Raw genomic sequence first — 17,967 nt, 5'->3', positions numbered from 1 at the left:
TTTCTGAAACGTCCTCCTGCTAACCCCGGGAAGGTAAGCCTCTCCCAAGGTATCAAACAGGACACAATTTAGCAGTTGTACTTTTATTCACATCGTGTTTTGGCATTTTCCAGAGAAGGACAAGGAAGAGACAGGGTGGGGGAAAGACTGAGGCAGGAGGGCAAGGGGGGGGGGTCCCTATTTCCCTCACATCCCTCCTTGACCAACCACACAGGGGCAAACAAAGGGGGAGGGGAGGCACAGGTGCTCACTCACCTGGGAGAGGACACACAAAGCTACACCCACGCGCGCGCACAAATGAGACCCCTCCCTCCACACCAGGGGGCTGGGCAGGGCGACAGAGAAGCAGAGCACTGTGGATTCCCGGGCAGGGGAAGCAACAAAGTCTCCTTACAGACAGGTGGCCGGCCCCTCCCGTCCCCATCCTGCTCCATCCCCAGAGTCTATCGATGCCCCTCTGCTCTGCCCAGCCATTCTCCCACAGCCTCCAGCTTCTTCCCTGCTGCCGGGGACAAAAGGAAAAAGGGTACAGAGCAGAAGGGCTAAAGTCCATCCCTCAGCCCCTCTCCCTCATGCCAGGTGGTCTTCCCCTGCCCCCATTGGTAAGGGGTGAGGCAGGCTCTTAGCTGGCCACTCTCTGGTAGAAGTAGATGTAGCCCAGGTCCTTGGGCGGCTTCTCAGAGGCACACACTTTCTGGTCATTGTAGATCACCCATCTGGGGAAGTGGGGAAAACAGAAAACGATGAACAAACGGGGCATTCCAAGTGTCATCATGTAGTCTCTCAGCCATGGCCCCTGGAAGTGCTCTCCACATTCTCTGCCCGTACCCCAAATCCACAGCCCAGCCACCACCTGCTGTAAGGGAGCTTCACAACCTAAAGGGCCCCTATTATGTCTTCAGATCCTCCAGTACCTCTGCAACCACCCACAACCCATTCCAGGGAGGCGGGGGTTGGTAAACTTTTTCTGAAAAGGGCCAGATAGTATTTGAGGTTCTGCAGGCCCTCTCTCTGGTCTCTGACACGACTCAACTTGCCTGCCGCAGCGTGAAAACAGGCACAAACACCACACAAACAAGTGTGTTCCGGTTCCAGTGAAACTTTATTTACAAAGGCAGGGCGCCTGGCCAGGCGTGGTGGCTCATGCCTGTAATCCTAGCACTTTGGGAGGCCGAGGCAGAAGAATCACTTGAGCTCAGGAGTTCAAGACCAGCCTGGGCAACATAGTGAGATCCCATCTCTATTTTAAAAAAAAGCTGATGGCCAGATCCAGCCCTTGGGCCAATCAGTGCTGCAAGACCTTCTGTCACTCTCTGGCACTTTATGTCACCACCAGGCAGTCCCTTCACCTTCTCCCATAGCTATCCCAAGGACTTCCAGATGGTCCTCCTCATTCCCACCACCATTCTCCATTCAAAACGCACATGGCCAGCACTCACCTGCCTTCCTTCTTGATGTGGCAGACGTAGTGACCACACATGGTCGAGGTGCCCATGTGACTAATGAAGGCAAAGAGCTGATACTCTAGAGAAGGAGAGAGGGGTCAGAGAAGGAAACAGAAGAGGAATGCTTGAGTGATAGTCCAAAGATACAGACAACAGCTCAGACTCAGGACAAAAGTTTCAGGGAATGTGAGGCATGTACTGGGCCAGAGCCTGTCTCCATGTCAGAGAACCCCACCCTCAGATGCCATGTTGAGGTGGAGAGAAGCCCCTGACCCCTGAGGAGGGCAGAGCTGCCTGAATGAGGGATCTGGTGTAGCAGACTGACCAGATTCCACCAGGCCTGTCCTGCTTCCTGGGGACACTCACTTCCAGGACCATCCCGGACTTTAGGTCCCACTGGCACAGATTCAGAGATGGAGTCGGCAGCTGAGCGGCCCTCTGAGATGTCCATGGCAGCTTCAGCATCCAGGTCATCAATGTGACTGAAGATCCAGTCCACAGCCCGTTCTAAACTATTGTTCTTGGAGAGGAAGGAAGCATTACTTTTTTTTTTCATTTTTTGAGACAGTCTCGCTCTGTCGCCCAGACTGGAGTGCAGTGGAGCAATCTTGGCTCGGCTCACTGCAAGCTCTGCCTCCCAGGTTCACGCCATTCTCCTGCCTCAGCCTCCCAATTAGCTGGGACTACAGGTGCCCGCCACTACACCCAGCTAATTTTTTTTTTTTAAGATGGAGTTTCGCTCGTTGCCCAGGCTGGAGTATAATGGCGCGATCTTGGCTCACCACAACCTCCACTTCCCACGTTCAAGTGATTCGCCTGCCTCAGCCTTCCTGAGTAGCTGGGATTACAGGCATGCGCCACCATGCCCAGCTAATTTTCTGTATTTTTTAGTAGAGATGGAGTTTCTCCATGTTGGTCAGGCTGGTCCCGAACTCCCGACCTCAGGTGATCCACCTGCCTCGGCCTCCCAAAGTGCTGGGATTACAGGCGTGAGCCACCGTGCCCGGCCAGAGAGAAGCATTACTTTTTCTAACAAGTTCTGGGGCAAAAAAGCCAGCAGTAAATGCAGGCCTCAGCTCCTTCATCGCAGTCACAAAAGAGTGGTGCCCAGCCTTGGCCAGACCACACCTGTTGTCTTTGGTCTTGCTTAAGAAGGATGGCCCCTCACTGTCCCCCACTTCTTCCCCACTGGCCCCATGTCCTTAGCTGGGGCAGCCCATACCGTGGCCCGCAGCGCTTTCAGGGCCTGGTCCCGGGAGAAGCCCATGGAGACAATGGTGGTCACACAGTCCTCAGGAGGGGGGTCGGCTGCTGCACTTGTGGAGCCTGGCCCGCTAGACCCAGGCAGGATGAGGGGGTTCGCAAAATCTGTGGATGTGAAGGGGTTGATTTGTTTGGGGGAGGATGGAGGCCCTGCCCCACCCTGCTCCCCACCCCAGGCTACCTGGATCATCCATGTGTGACATGACCCAGTTCATGGCGGCCTCGGCCCCGCTGTTGCCCGTGTAGTAGACAGCTTTGCGGCAGGCGTCCATAGGGAAGCCCATCTCCACCAACTGGATGATGACGGATTCATCCAGCATGGGTGCTGCAATGGGAATTGTGGGTACAGGGACCGACTGACGGGGCCACTGTTTGCTCCTCCTCCCTCCCCCAGGCCAGGACCCAGCCCTCTTCCAATCACCCATTCCATGCATTTTTCTCCCATGGATTGGCACCTTTATCCCCAAACTAAAATGACCACACAACTGTAATGTGGGTCCCTGCCCATTCTCACAGAATGGGCTCTGTTTCTGGAGCATGATACCCCCACCCTACCCAAACCAGGGAGGTAGCAAGGGCAGAGAGATCATTAACTGGTACTGTTGCCATCCACACCCAGAAGGTGGCTGGGAGTGCTCTGGTGAGGCCCCATGTCAATCAAAGAGGGCAGAGGAAATTTGAAAGGGAGGACAGGAGAAATACAAAGGACAGGGGCAGGGGATGCAAGGCAGAGAGGCCCCCATCAGCACGGGAGAGACACAGGCAGGAAGAAGAGTCACTAACATGTCGGAGAGGAGAAGTGAGGGGAGCAGAAGGAGTCTTCGTCTTCGTTGCCATAGAAACCAAGGCTACCTTTGGGCTCATCCGGAGTGACCAGGGGTGGGGCAATGTCTGGCAGCTCCTCCTCTCCAGGCTGCAGCCCTGTGCCCCTCAACTGGGAGATGTCGAGCTCCTCTGGCATCTCGATGGACACATCTGTGGGAAAAGGGTCACCTCAGCAGCTCCCGGAGGCCTACCTGGAAAGTGATTCGGGAACCTCAATCCCCTGCCCCCCTATGTCAGAACTGCTCTGTCAAGAGGAGCTGCTAAAAGCATGGCACCCATCTTAGGGGTCCCAGTATAAGACAAATAATACTAAGCCTGGGAGTCAGGAGGCCAGGATGCTGGTCCTAGATCTGCCACACATAAGCTATGAACAGGGCAGGGGGCCTAGAACTTGTGAGACAGAATGATTTTATACTCCTGTGAGTCTCAATTTCCTTATCTAGAAAATGAAGGTATATCACGAGTTCTCAAATGACAGTCAGGGACCTGTAAGACTCACGAGAATTAATTGTTTCAAGATTAGCAAAATGAAAACATCTTACCAATTATTAAAAAAAACTACAAAAATCACTTTTGGTTGTAAATCATACCTATAACAATCAAAGAAGTCTTTTAACATTTTTAGTTAGTGCTTTCAAACTAGATACATTTTGAAACACTGGAGGTGATTTTTTTTTCCCCTTTCAGAGGAAACAGAAACACTAGTTTATATGTATTAAAGCCCCTTCTTTTTCTAGCATTTTCTGCATAACCTCCCTCATTCCAGCAGCCATACCCAGTTTCTTGGGCACCCAGTCTAAGCCGAAGGTGAACTTCTTGATCTGGATGACCAGGTAGTCAGGGAATGAGGCAAATCGTGTGGTCCTAGAGAAGAGAGAATGTGCTGGTACCCAGAGAATGCCCTGGGTTTTCCTCTCCTGAAACTCCCACCTGGGGTTCAGCCCCTCATGGATAGAAGTCCCAGTAACCCAGAAGATCCTCCATATTCTTCTCTTTCCCTGGGCAGGTGTCTAATGCCTGTCCTCAGCCAACAAAGAGCAGTAGAAGCCAGAAGGAAGGCTGTAAGCAAAAAAAAAAAAAAAAAAAGGCCTAGGTGTGGTGGCTTATACCTGCAATTCCAGCACTTTGGGAGGCCAAGGCAGGATGACTGCTTGAGCCCAGGAGTTAGAGACCAACCTGGGCAACATAGTGAGACCCCGTCTCTATTTAAAGAAAAAAAAAAAAGCCACACACAGAGGAAGAGCTGTTTCACTGGCAGGAGCAGCAAAAGGTTGAGTAGCTGACTCCCCAAGACCAAAGCCCTTTCTCAGGTCTCACGCCCGAACCAGGTGCCAATGGGTAGGCACAAAGTGGGGCTATTTGCTGGAAATCCAAATTCTGCCCACAGCTGATCCTAAGTGCCTGTGCTCCGCCATGACTGAGGGGGAGTGAAGAGAGGCTACGCTACAAAGAGACCCTGTGCCGCAGGAGAAGAGGGAGTGGTTGGGGCAGGACAAGGTGACAGATGCAGTCAGCACCTGTATCTCCCCCTACCAGGGTCCCTTGGTTCCATCAGGGCCAGATTACCAACCTAACTGATTCAACCCTGGGATTCCAACCACAAAGGGATGAAAGAACAGGGAAGAGGCAGAAATATCCTCTGGGATGGCTCTGCCATAGACCCACAGCCTCAGGCCCCAACCAGAGGACTTACTTGACAGCTACTGACTTGGCCTGCAGGGCCGTGCTCCAGAAGTCATCCACCTGCTCAGGGGCCCCGTAGGCCTCCAGGCAAGAGCTGAAGGGCACCTGGGCCCGAACCAGTTCTGGCAGTGGCATCTTCTCCTCTTCGGCTTGCCGCTTCTTCTCCTCATACTCCAGAAGCTCCTCTGGTGACAGAATGGGTTGGTGGATCCTTCAGAGTGTGCTGCTTCTTTCCCTTCTTAGCCTCTCCCTACTGGCTCTGTGTCCGTATTTCAGTTCCTCTACCCTTCCAAGGCACCCCGACACACGTCCAGTATGTCTCGCCTGTGTTTCCACGCAGCTCTGCTAACAAGCTGAGAGTCCACTGGGCGAGGTTAACCCTACCTACTCCTGGTGGCCCAGACTGGAACCTTGGTGGTGGAGCAGGGCATTCTATGGACTCTGCTCCCATCAGGTGCCCAAGCATTCCTCCTAGACCTCAGCCTCCCACCGTGCCAAGGCCTTGCTGATGGAGCCACCTACCTTTGTTAAGGGCTGCATCCATGGGCACAGGCAGCTGCATGATGTAGTCAACTCGCTGGGTGTACTTCACCTTCTCTGTGGCCAGGCACTTAATCTTCTCCTCCACCAAGAAGCGGAACACTTCGTTCGGATTTTCAGAGCTCCGGCAATTCCTCTATGGGAAAGAGGCAGGGTAGGGAGGTCTGGGCAGCCAGGGAACAGAATGGGGCCTGAAAGGTTCATGGGAGAGTCAGGGAGAGAAGGCAGACTACCACTCAGAACTCAGGGACACAAGAGCAGAGCAGAAACCTTCCCTAATTCACCAAACCCTCCCCATTTCTGGCCCCATCCCTGCACTGAGGGACTATGCTGGAACACGCCTGTATTTTTCTTTATGAGCGGTAAGTATTCTCATGTCATTGTCTTTGGGCGCAATCTGAATTGAGCTTCGAGCCCATCAAGGGTAAGGATCATCACCTTCACTATCCTCCTTAGGTACAAATACTGCTCACAGGGACATAGACCGTAGGGATTCAGGGATGGGACTGGGTTGGGGCTGACAGAGGGAGAAATGGGCAGGAAGGAGAGCGAGTAAACTGCAGGAAAATGAGGGTGTGCCATCTTCCCAGCCCTTACCTCCACCATGTTGATAAGGTGAAGGAAGAACTCCTGGGCATCCTGCTGCCGGTTGGTGGAGAATTCAGGGTGGCCCTTGCCGATGAGGGCCTTGAACATCCGAGGGGCAATGCCATCTTGAACTTCCTGGGAAGAGTCAGGGCAGGGACTCAGCTGGGGCTCAGTGGTCACCCAGGGGCCTTCTTTGGACATCTCCCAGACCTCAGCTTCCCCACAATCCCAGGGCCTGAAAGGGACAGAGTCCTAGACGCACCTTCTGTTCTGGCACCCGCTCCCCATCGCCCGACTCTGGTACTGGCTTGGAATACTCCCCGGAGAGAAGGCCATGGCCCAGCTTGGCCCTGCGTTAATATCCAAGAAAACATTTCACTTCAGTCAACTTAACGACCCTGTATGTCCCCAACTCAACCCCCTGCTCGTGGCTCTCCCTAGCTAACTCTTGACAATGTGAAAAACCTTAGATTCCACAGGAACCCAGCTCAAGACAGACAACACGCCCAGAGGACAGTCACCCGAATACTCCTAATAGGCCAGGGGTGGCCATGCATGGTGGCTCACGCCTGTAATCCCAGCAATTTGGGAGGCTGAGGTGGGCAGACCACGAGGTCAGGAGATTGAGACCATCCTGGCCAACATGATGAAACCCTGTCTCTATTAAAAATATTTTAAAAATTAGCTGGGCGTGGTGGCGGGCGCCTGTAGTCCCAGCTACTTGGGAGGCTGAGGCAGGAGAATCACTTGAACCCAGGAGGCAGAGGTTGTAGTGAGCTGAGATCACGCCACTGCACTCCAGACTGGCAACAAAGCAAGACTCCGTCTCAAAAAAAAAAAAAACAACAAAGGCCAGAGGTTAAAGTGCTGTGCCCCCCAGGCGGTCATGGAGGAGGAAGGTATACGGCCATGACTCTCAACAGCCTTCCTACATAGGACCTGGTTACATACACCTGGGTGCTGAAGTCCTGGGTAGGGTCCGTCGGGGCATTCTGGAAGATCTTCTCCAGCTTATCCACATACCTAAAAGTCAAGGAAAGGACGGTTGGAGGGGCTCTGGCCTGAGCTCTGAGGAAAAGGGAAGGGAGCAAACATTTACTAATTCTGTGAATGGGCTCCCGTCAAGAGTGGGGAGTCGCTTCTCTCCAGCAACCTGCCTGTTCTCCCCTTCTCAACTATGTCCAGTGTGCAAGCACGCTGGGCGGCATAGGAGCCAGGGAGGGGAGGCAGCCTTGGATTAGGACAAGTGCAGTTCATGTTCCATTAGACAGAACCTGTTGACATATTCTGAGCATTCACATTCTAATTGTTCCCCAAATTCAAAAGTAAACTCATTTCCGCTGAGAACCTGCCTTTCTTCTTAGTGTACCAAGCCGAATTCCTCCCCAAGTGCTACATGTCCATGTTAGGTGCTCACCTGAGGGCACTGGCCTAAAATAAAGACCATCTGCTAACCCTTGAGTCTATCAGAAGGCCACAGAGCCCTGGGACCTGGCACTCTGCACTATCAGTGGGGTTTGTGTGTTGGGGTGCTGGTGGTGCAGCTCCCTAACTTGCTCCCCTTACAGCATGTCAGCCAGAGTGTGACAGGAATTATTCTGTTTTTTTTTTTTTTTTTAAAGAGAAGACAGGGTCTCGCTATGTTGCCCAGGCTGGTCTCAACCTCCTGGGTTCAAGCAATTCTCCCATCTTGGCCTCCCAAAGTACTGGGCCAACACACCTAGCCGATAGGAACTACTCTAAGATTAGAATCAAACACAGAGGTGCCGAGGGCAGCTGAAGGGAGTCTGCCCAGAGGGTGCTGACCAGGAGGGGCTGGGGAAGGAGCGCATTACTCACTTCCTCTGGAAGTCAGGGATGCTGAAGAGCACCTGGACCACGGAGTTGAGGTAGCAGCTGTTACCCAGGTTCTGGATGCCTGTGTAGCCAGGCCCAAATAGGGGCTTGAGAGGCACACCCGACTCCTGGATCAGCTCCCATTCACCAATCCGCTGGTTCATGTCTATCTCCAACTCAGTCATCGTCTTGTCTGTCTGTGTGAGAAGGGGCACTTCAGACTGAGTGAGAAACTCAACCCTGTAGTTTTTACCTTGATTTCTCACTGAATCTAGGATGACACCCGACTGTGGCCTAGAATTTGTGGAATTACAGGCTCAAACATGGGAAGCATGTTGAGTATCATCCGGTTCAAGTTCTGGAAGGTCATACATAATTGTCCCAGAGGCCCTTTAGTCTTCAGGGCCTCTGCTTGAATGAGGAATAAAAATTCCTTTTACCTGAAATGTTTTTCCCATCCTTAAGTTACCCCTAACCTCCTTCACATTGTCACTTAAGCATCGTTTCCTCAGGGAAATGTCCCTGATCCCTAAACTAGGCCAGGTCACCCTGCTGTTAATTACTGTAGTACCCTCCGTCTCTCTTTCATAGTACCCACCACAGTTTGCAACTGTTGGCTTATTTATCTGGGAATGTGACTAATGTCTGCCTTTCCTTCTAGAGTAGAATTCTTGTAAGCAAAAACCACATACGTCTTATTCACACAGCATCTAGCACATAGTAGGTACTCAGTACTATTCACTGCATACATGATTTGAGATATTTAAAAGCAGCCTGTGTATCTTGGTGATGGGGTTAACTAGAAGATTTCTCCGAAACCCTACTTCAGCCTTGGGCGAAGAGGAAGGGCCCTCACAGGGGCAGGAAGTAGAATCTGAAGCTGAAGGGGTCTCACCTTCTGCATCTTCAGCATGTCGATGCCAAAGTGGGACAGGTGCTCAGCCAGGCTGGGGTCCAGGACCATGTCATCCTCATCATATGAGTACACGTCTAGAGCAGGAGGCAGGAAGAGAATCATGGGAAGTGGCTCAGGACTAGCCTGGCCACCATCCCATCCCTTGCCCAGAAGGGACTTGAGGGGACAAAAGGACAGCCAGTAAGGTCCACCCTCTTGGTTCCCTTGAATGTGAGTGAGGTCATGGCCCTTCTGGGACTGACTGTCAGGGAAGACAGATGAAACAGGGTGAGGGTGGGAATTAACTGTGATTCTGATTCTACCCATGAGGTAAGACAGGCTTGATAGGAAAGGGATGAGGATTTGAGTGGGGAGTAATCAAAAATTTAGTATCATCTGCAGTATTTTCCTTTTTTGAGACAGGGTCTCTGTAGCCCAGGCTGGAGTCCAGTGGTGCAGTCATAGCTCACTGCAGCCTCAACCTCCTGGGTGCTCAAGCAATCCTCCTGCCTCAGCCTCCTGGGTAGCTGAGAGTACAGGCAGGAGCTACCACACCCAGCCAATTTTTCTTTTTTTGTGTGTGTAGAGATGAGGTCTCACTATGTTGCCCAGGCTGGTCTCGAACTCTTGGGTTCAAGTGATCCTCCTGCCTTGGCCTCCCAAAGTGTTGGGATTGCAAACATGAGCCACTGCACCTATTTTCCTTTCTTATCAAGATAATGCATTCATGTATTATACATGTCACACGAAATAACTAACAAATGAAATACATTTAAGCATGAGAGTGGCTGGAGGAGGGGAGGCTGTACCAGCTCCATCAGGGGTGATGGTGCCCAGCTTGACAGCTAATGGGTAGCCCGTCTCCCGGTAGTGCTCCACAGCGTGGTTGTTGCCTCCACTGCCGTCGAAGTAGCGTCGCCCACAGAGGATGGAGCCATCCGTCAGGTTGAGCCACAGGTTCTCTCTCATGTCACACTTAGAGCACTTCCAGCCACTAACCCAGGGAGAAGAGAATCAGCGGAAATGTGCATCGGGGATTTGTGGGAGTGGCAGAGAGAGGGGGCTCTGCAGGCTCCCTGCCAATCCAAGGTCTCTCTCTCCTCTCCTCTGGCCATCCCCATGTCTTGTTCATTTCCAAGTTTCCCTTCCTGTCCTGCTTCCTACCCTCTCTCCCACCAGATCCCCCAGAAAAGTGGTCTCCATGTCCTTGCTCTGGGGGTGATGCCCGAGGCAGAGGGGCCAGGCCTCACCAGGGAGGGATTCGAGCAGGGTTGTCCAACTGCTTGAGGCTGAAGGCATGCTTAGACACCTGCCGTACTTCCCCATCCCATGCCTGCACCTCCTGCTTGCGGGAGGCTGAGTCAGCTGACAGTAGGGCCTCCACTGCACTGGTCACCTGGGGGAAGCAGAGGGTCAGAGGCAGTACCCAACCCCCTGCCCCACATGCGCCTCTTCCCCTTGGCCTTCAGCTTTGTCAGTGTTTGCCTCAGACATCACTACCCTGGCCCATCTTGCTCTAGAATCTTGGGGAGCGTGGGAGGGAGTCATACCCGATCTCTGACAATGTCAGGCAGTCCCCCCAGTCCATCCCGGGCAATCTCCAGGTAATCTGGCAAAATGACAATCTTCACATCCTCGTCTAATTCAAACTTCTCCTCGCTAAGGTCAAACCCGCCTTCAACACCTGGAAGGACAGGGAAAAAGAGGGAGAGTAGAGCAATGACAACAGGTCAGTGTCCCTCCTCCGATCCAGCAGCTCACTTGCCCCACCCAGAGTTCTAGGGCCATCAATCAGGCCCACTCTTTGGGGCTTTCCTGGTGCTGCTGAGAGCCAGAAAGACCAGCTCAGGCAGAAGAATAGAAGTGCAGTGGTGCTCACCAATAGCCAGCCGCGTGGGCTTCTTCCGGGGTGGGTCTCCAGTGCCTGTAGTAGGGTCCTCCTCTTTCTGCAAAGAAGCAGGAAGGGCTGGATCAGCAATGAGCATGAGCGAAGGAACAAGTGGGGAGGAGGGACGGGAGGAGGTAGTGGTTCATCTCAGAATAAAGCTAAAAAACATCTGTGCCAAGCTTTAATGACACAAAAGTAGGTGAAAAAAAGAAACTGAGTCCAATAGTAGGTCAGAATGGAACAGATAGAATGGAACAGAATGTACCCAGGCCTTGCCCCAGCCCTGTCCCTACCAGACGCCGGGTCCGCCGGAGGTGCAGGTAGACTCGCTGGCCGGTCTTATTGAAATGTCTCTCCACATACTGTTTCCCGAAGCCCAGAAATGTGTTCATACAGATGTAGAGGCCCCCCTCAGACTCCTGCAGGACGAGAGGTAAAGGTGAAAACACGAGGAGGTTATGAGCCTGGTCAGGAGAGGAGACCAAAACCCGGAGTCAGAACCGCTGGCTCCAGAGAAATGCTCTGTCTGCTAACACTGTGGGGCCCCTGCAAGCTACTTAGCCTTTTAGGACCTGGGACATAGCTAAGATTCTCCCCATTTCCTCCCATGACTTTGATAACAACCAACAAGGGCATCAGGGGGCTGAGGAACACAAGCTCATCTTCGCCATTCAACCCCAGCCTCCATGTATCTTTCCACCTGCTCCTTCTTGGGCTTTGGAGCTGTTCAATCAATCACAGAGGACTTCCTTCACCTCCTTCCTGGGGCTAACAGATCCGGAAAGTCAATGGCGATCAAATATTGTGGCCTTCCGGTGCTGGAGATGACATTCAAGGGGAAAAGGGTCCCTCCGTGGGAGAGGAAGGACTTTCATGTCAGACACTGAACCCAAACCAGGGACACCTAAGACAAACACTATCTGATCTCCATGATTCAGAAACCCTTCCAGACCGGAGGAGCCGAGATTCCAGCACCTGAACAGTATATCTGATCCGAGTGTGCCAGCAAGCAAAACTACCTTTCCTTTAAAAAAACAAAAAAATTTATTTTAGAGACGAGGTCTTACTCTGTCACCCAGGCTGGAGTGCAGTGGCACGATCATAGGTCACTGCAGCCTCAACCTCCCAGGCTCAAGTGATCCTTCTGCTTCAGTCTCCAAAGGAGCTGTGACTACAGGCACATATCACCATGCCTAGATTTTTTTCTTTTTTAGAGATGGAGTCTCACTATGTTGCTTAGGCTGGTCTTTAACTTGTGGCCTTGAACAATCCTTCCACCTTGGCTTCCCAGAGTGCTGGGATTACAACAGTGAGACTAAACATCCAGCCAAAAACACCTTTCCTTTACCACACTCTACCAGGTAGTCAAACCCTGGTCCACACTGTGAGTCTTCTCCCTCCTCTCCTGCTGAAGTGTGGCTCCAGGGAAACAATGACTTGTTAGGGACTCACAGCTAAACCTGCACCCCGTCTGGCAGGGTCATCAAGTCCAGCATTCTATAGCCACCACCCTCTCTCCTCTGCCTCCCCTCTGACCAAGCAGATCCCTGCTGAAGTCCCAACAATCACCAATCTCAAAGCCATCCCCTTCTGCCAACAATCTTGCAACAGTTGCTGAGATAGCTAGAACGCACATAACCATGAAAACAGGGACAAATGGGTGTCCACCCAGAAACACAGCTGAGAAGGGGATGGGCTTCCCCCAAAGCTGACCAAGTTCTCCAGTGCCTTTGTAAAGAGTGATGGAGAAGGTGGAGGAGGGAATTGGAGAAAATAAGGGTCTTCCCTCAGATCCAAGGCTTTGAGCAACAACAGGCATCCTCTTCCAGGAATAAAACTCTCAGTGGCCTTGAACATTTCTCTGCTGTGATATGGAAAATAGTGCACTAAGGTAGTTCTCAGGCCCATAGATTGCTCTGTACCACCTCCTAGAACAATGTGTACTGCAAGTTCATGAACAAATAGAGCATTTCTCACCAGGGAGGTCAACTAAGCTCTTTCTACCATGAACCCAATCTGAAGGTAACCAAATATGCTGGAAGTTGGTTAGCAAAGAACTAGGGCACATTGAAAATCTCTTGACTTGGGGTGAAAGAGGCAAAGTGTCAGAAGATTACAAAAACCCTTTTTGGATTATTCAAAGCTGTTACTAAGGAGAGAGACAGGAGTGAATGTAAGTGTAAAGAGGGGCCCACTGACTTCTACCATCTGCTGGTAATTTAAAAAAACATTTCCCTCCTGGGAAGAATGTGGGAGCTCTGAAGTGATTAAACTCCTCTGTTGGAAATTAAAGATGCTGATTTCACCAAGGATTGGGAACCCTGGAGCTCTGCTCTGCGCAGTCCTCTTTTACCTCTGCCAAAGCCAGACTTCAGAGAAGCAGCACATTGTCTGAGGCCCAGATCAAAGCCTAGTAAACCAAGCAAACCACAAATCACAGTGATGATCCTGAACTGGGCCTCACATCATGCCATTCTACTCAGTACTGGTGATGCAGTAATGAAGGCTTTCCACTCTGACTTGCAGTTTTCAGGCCATGAGCTGGTCTGGCAGAATACCCTGGGCAGGGCCCAGCAGCTTGAGGGGAGGGGTGGTGAGGGGGGCGGATCCCAACCAAGCTGCTGCCTTCTCAGTTCAGGCCCCAAAGGGCCTCCGCTTGAGGGTGACACAGGAAGGCAGAACTGCAGGAAGGGAGGTACCAGGTGGAGCCTGCAAAACGTGAAGCATGGTGTGGGAGGTGGCTTTGTGTAACTAGCCAAGAGTGGGAGCGGGATGGGAAAGAGGCCTTAGCATCCTCCAAGAAAGAAACCACCACTCTAGGAATACTTTAAAAGGGGTTATCTCAGCTGTCTGTGATAGGCTGGGGGGCGGGGGAAGGGTGGGGGTTGCGGCCATTGCTCACTTCAAAGGAGAAACGACTAGAGCTTTCCTCTCCTCTTTCCTCCCCTCCCCGCCCCCTGTCCGTTTTAACCACAGGGTGAAGGCTCTCTAGCTCTTCCTTTCTCAGAACCGGACTTCTTGAGAGCCCATTCCCCAACTATTAACCGCCTAGGAACTGCGGACCCCACCCCACAACTCCAACCCCGGCCGAGAACAGTGGGGAGTCGTCCCCATCACTCCCACACGAGACTACAAAACCCGGAGAGCCGTGCGCGGCAGACAAGGCCGACTGCCAGGTTTTCTCAAGGGTCCACTTGGGGGATGTAGTCCGACGGTCTGACTGCACCCCTAGCTTAGAACGGCAACGAGGGCAGTGAGCGACTACAATGCCCACAGTGCTCCACGAGGCGGGGAGCTGACGAGGTGAGCGCGGCGGCTTCCGGGGGCAGTAGTCACAAGACAGCCGCAGTTAATGAAAGGCAACGGCAGAGTGGAGCGTGGGAGACTACAAGTCCCATGGTGCATCGCAGGGAGGCGGTAGCCCAAGCCTTGCAGGCCCCGGCGGAATGACCAGGGCGATGGAAGGCAGTCGTGCTCGTTGCGGGCGTGGGGAATGGGCTTACCGGCGTGTCGAAGGAGAAGGCGCACTCGTCTTTGTGGACCCGGTCTCCAGCCTTAGGGACCCGGATCGTCGGTAATACTGACAGCAGCGCCTCCTCACTCAGCTCCGCCATGACACCGGCAGCGGCTTCTCCACACACCGCCGCTCCCACCGTTCCTAGTCTCCTCCCCTGTCCCTCCCGTCCAATGAGCGCCACTCGTTAGGGGCATGCGCCGCGGGGACGACGCGCGAGAATGGCAGTTGGACACAGCCTGCCTGCCGGTGCTCCGCCCCTGCCCCGCGCTTGACCGACGCCAGTGAGAAGCGCTCCTAAGGCAATTGATGGTTGAAAGAACCAATCCCACTCCTCCAGGGCGGGAGCGCACGTAGAGCAGCTGGGTGGGCTCCGAAGTTGCGGCTCCTCCGGCTCCGGGACCTTTAGGGTCGCTTCGCGTGCCTTCTATTGAAGAGCAGGAACTGACGGTTGTTTTAAGTCTCTCACTTCCAGAAAGTTTCCTGGGGACCTGTCCCGTCGGAAATTCGAGGGGCAGTTGTCTTGGTATTTGAAAAGGGGGTATCCAGTGAGGCGGAGCTTGAGGGGGTGGTGTCGAGTGATTGATAAAGCTGTCAACCAATAAGGCTACTATCGCTCGCCTCAGGAAAACCACGACTCCAGCTGGATGTGCGCATAATAGTGTAATCACTCATAATTCTATTTTGTTTAATAAAATAATTCGTTCTTGTGACTAGACGTCTCGAAAGCGAAGACTGGCACTCCTCAGTCTACCACGGACTGCTCGCAGGCCGATACTGAACAGAAGTACCCTTATCAAGGAGGCGTCACCGCTGGGCAAGCCTAGCATCAGTCCATTGACCCCCCACAGTCACCATGATAGACGTTCTCCCAGACCAACAGCTTCCTTTGGCTCGAGGCGGGTCTTACGTGGAGGGCCTATGGATCTACGTCGGCTCAGCCAATAGGGTCAGGGCAGGGGGCGTGGCGGGAAGTTTGAAACTGGTAACTTCGGGAGTTGAGCCACGAGCTGTTGTGCACCCAGAGGTGGAATTGGAGCCCGGTAAGTGATTTGAATAATTTAATAAACAAGTTAGCGGGCTCGGCAGGCCCAGAATGAGCCATTTTGTCAACTGCAGCGGTCATTAACTCCGCAGAGGCCTCTGGTCCCCCGCCAGGAAGTTTCTTCACTGGAAACTGGGAAGATAGGGTGGTTTAGGGTTGAGGGTCCGACGTGGAAGGGATAAGGGCTGAGACCTCAGTCACTTCTCACAGGCATTCCTTCCTCTTCCCGGGCTGGCTCTTGCCCCTACCCTGCAACTCCTGGTTGAGATGGGCTCAGCCAAGAGCGTCCCAGTTACACCAGCGCGGCCTCCGCCGCACAACAAGCATCTGGCTCGAGTGGCGGACCCCCGTTCACCTAGTGCTGGCATCCTGCGCACTCCCATCCAGGTACTCTGGGCCAGAGTGGGAAAGGCAGAGAATGTCTGAATTCTTGGGCCTCTTCCTAACCTGATTTTGAGAGAGCCCTCATGTCCCCACCCTTATCCTGGCCTTATTTTCTGCATTCTCAATCTGTGTGGGGTAGACTGGATATCTGAGGGCCTTGGCAATTCCTTCCTGAAATATGGGGAGGAGAGGAGAGAAGAGTCAGGGCCCAGACTTGTTCTAGCCTATGGTCTTGACAGGTGGAGAGCTCTCCACAGCCAGGCCTACCAGCAGGGGAGCAACTGGAGGGTCTTAAACATGCCCAGGACTCAGATCCCCGCTCTCCTACTCTTGGTATTGCTCGGACACCTATGAAGACCAGCAGTGGAGGTAAGTGTTGGGCCCAGGGAATGCTGATGAAACTGTCATCTATTATTCTTGGGTAGGGTCCATGAAGCTATTCTCTCAGGGATCTTTAAAGGGTCCTCCATCCTCCTGCTTCAGACCCATCTCACTCTTATCTCAATGTTTTGTTCCCAGCCTGGGTGCCGTGGCTTATGCCTGTAATCCCAGCACTTTGGAAGGCCAGGGTGGTCAGATTGCTTGAGCCCAGGAGTTCAAGACCAGCCAAGGCAACATGGCAAAACCCCATCTCTACAAAAAATGCACACACACACACACACACACACACAAGCACGGTGGCATGGGCCTGTGATCCCAGCTACTCAGGAGGCTGAGGTGGGAGGATTTCTTGAGCCCACGAGGTCAAGGCTGCAGTGAACTGTGATCATGCCACTGCACTCCAGCCTGGGGGACAGAGCAAGCCCCATCTCAAAAAAAAAAAAAAAAGAAAAATTGCTGTCTTTCACCTTGATTTCCTTGATTTCTCTCTTCCCACTTGCTCACCCACCTGGGCATGAGTCCTAAGGTTCCTGTATCTTTTGCTCCTTGCTGAATGTTGTGTATCAGAAGGTCACTGTTCACTTCACTTTCTTCCTCTAGACGCTCCAAGCCCACTGGTGAAACAGCTGAGTGAAGTATTTGAAACTGAAGACTCTAAATCAAATCTTCCCCCAGAGCCTGTTCTGCCCCCGGAGGCACCTTTATCTTCTGAATTGGACTTGCCTCTGGGTACCCAGTTATCTGCTGAGGAACAGATGCCACCTTGGAACCAGACTGAGTTCCCCTCCAAACAGGTGTTTTCCAAGGAGGAAGCCAGACAGCCCACAGAAACCCCTGTGGCCAGCCAGAGCTCCGACAAGCCCTCAAGGGACCCTGAGACTCCCAGATCTTCAGGTACAGAATCTAAAGGCAAGATGTAGGGAAGATAAGCTAGGATAATGTTTTGGGATAAGGTCCATGGGTGAGTGTGGGAGGAATAAACTGTGAGTCCTAGTTTTAGGTCCTTGCGTTAACTCCTTACCCACCCCAGGTTCTATGCGCAATAGATGGAAACCAAACAGCAGCAAGGTACTAGGGAGATCCCCCCTCACCATCCTGCAGGATGACAACTCCCCTGGCACCCTGACACTACGACAGGTAAAGGAAGAGAAGGTGAAAGCTGTTACTAGGATATCCAGCGTAGAGGGTGGGAGACCCTTTTACCCAGATCTTCCCTCTCCTGAACAGCAACCCCCCAACTCATATACTGCCGTTTTCAGGGTAAGCGGCCTTCACCCCTAAGTGAAAATGTTAGTGAACTAAAGGAAGGAGCCATTCTTGGAACTGGACGACCTCTGAAAACTGGAGGACGAACATGGGAACAAGGCCAGGACCATGACAAGGAAAATCAGCACTTTCCCTTGGTGGAGAGCTAGGCCTTGCATGGCCCCAGCAATGCAATCACCCAGGGCCTGGTGGTATCTGTGTCCTCTCACCCCTTCTTTCCCAGGGATACTGAGGAAAGGCTTGTTTTCTTAGACTCCTCCTCAACTACCCAACTGGGACTCAGAGCTTTATTGGGCTTTCTTTGTGTCTTGTGTGTTTCTTTTATATTAAAGGAAGTGATTTTAAATGTTACTTTAAAAAGGTGTACGTAAACCTTGCACCGAGTTTTCTGTGTGTAGAATGGCAGCCTAGAGA

General features: G+C 52.6%; 2 protein-coding genes across 12 annotated transcripts; one reads left to right on the top strand and one right to left on the bottom strand.

Annotated features, from left to right (window-relative positions):
* Positions 1–67: 67 nt before the first annotated feature.
* Positions 68–14,638, bottom strand: USP5 (ubiquitin specific peptidase 5). 2 transcript variants are annotated; one of them, XM_007967421.3, is made up of 20 exons: positions 14,467–14,638; positions 11,257–11,382; positions 10,955–11,021; positions 10,626–10,759; positions 10,326–10,471; positions 9,885–10,069; positions 9,076–9,170; positions 8,184–8,377; positions 7,296–7,367; positions 6,607–6,694; positions 6,354–6,479; positions 5,739–5,892; positions 5,227–5,401; positions 4,309–4,397; positions 3,492–3,683; positions 2,890–3,033; positions 2,668–2,813; positions 1,812–1,965; positions 1,440–1,524; positions 68–716 (listed from the first exon to the last, which is right to left on the bottom strand). In XM_007967421.3, the coding sequence occupies exons 1-20, from the start codon at positions 14,575–14,577 to the stop codon at positions 623–625; spliced, it is 2,577 nt and encodes an 858-aa protein (XP_007965612.1). In that variant the 5' UTR covers positions 14,578–14,638; the 3' UTR covers positions 68–622. The 2 variants fall into 2 exon arrangements, with proteins under 2 accessions (XP_007965612.1, XP_007965613.1); XM_007967422.3 differs by having other exon boundaries at positions 3,561–3,683.
* On the top strand, positions 14,604–17,904 carry CDCA3 (cell division cycle associated 3). 10 transcript variants are annotated; one of them, XR_005237212.2, is made up of 6 exons: positions 14,615–15,520; positions 15,800–15,909; positions 16,146–16,275; positions 16,888–17,181; positions 17,334–17,424; positions 17,547–17,904. XR_005237212.2 is itself a non-coding variant. In XM_007967417.3 (6 exons), the coding sequence occupies exons 1-6, from the start codon at positions 15,334–15,336 to the stop codon at positions 17,700–17,702; spliced, it is 909 nt and encodes a 302-aa protein (XP_007965608.3). In that variant the 5' UTR covers positions 14,617–15,333; the 3' UTR covers positions 17,703–17,904. The 10 variants fall into 10 exon arrangements, 8 of the variants coding, with proteins under 8 accessions (XP_072876528.1, XP_007965608.3, XP_007965611.3 ...); XM_007967417.3 differs by having other exon boundaries at positions 14,617–15,520; positions 16,963–17,181; positions 17,318–17,424; XM_007967416.3 differs by having other exon boundaries at positions 15,176–15,520; positions 17,318–17,424.
* The last annotated feature ends 63 nt before the right edge of the window (positions 17,905–17,967 follow it).

This window comes from Chlorocebus sabaeus, chromosome 11 (genome assembly GCF_047675955.1).
Source record: "Chlorocebus sabaeus isolate Y175 chromosome 11, mChlSab1.0.hap1, whole genome shotgun sequence".
In the NCBI taxonomy this organism is placed as follows: Eukaryota; Metazoa; Chordata; class Mammalia; order Primates; family Cercopithecidae; genus Chlorocebus; species Chlorocebus sabaeus.
The sequence above is the reverse complement of the archived record's forward strand: the minus strand, read 5'-3'. Positions and strand labels throughout refer to the sequence as shown.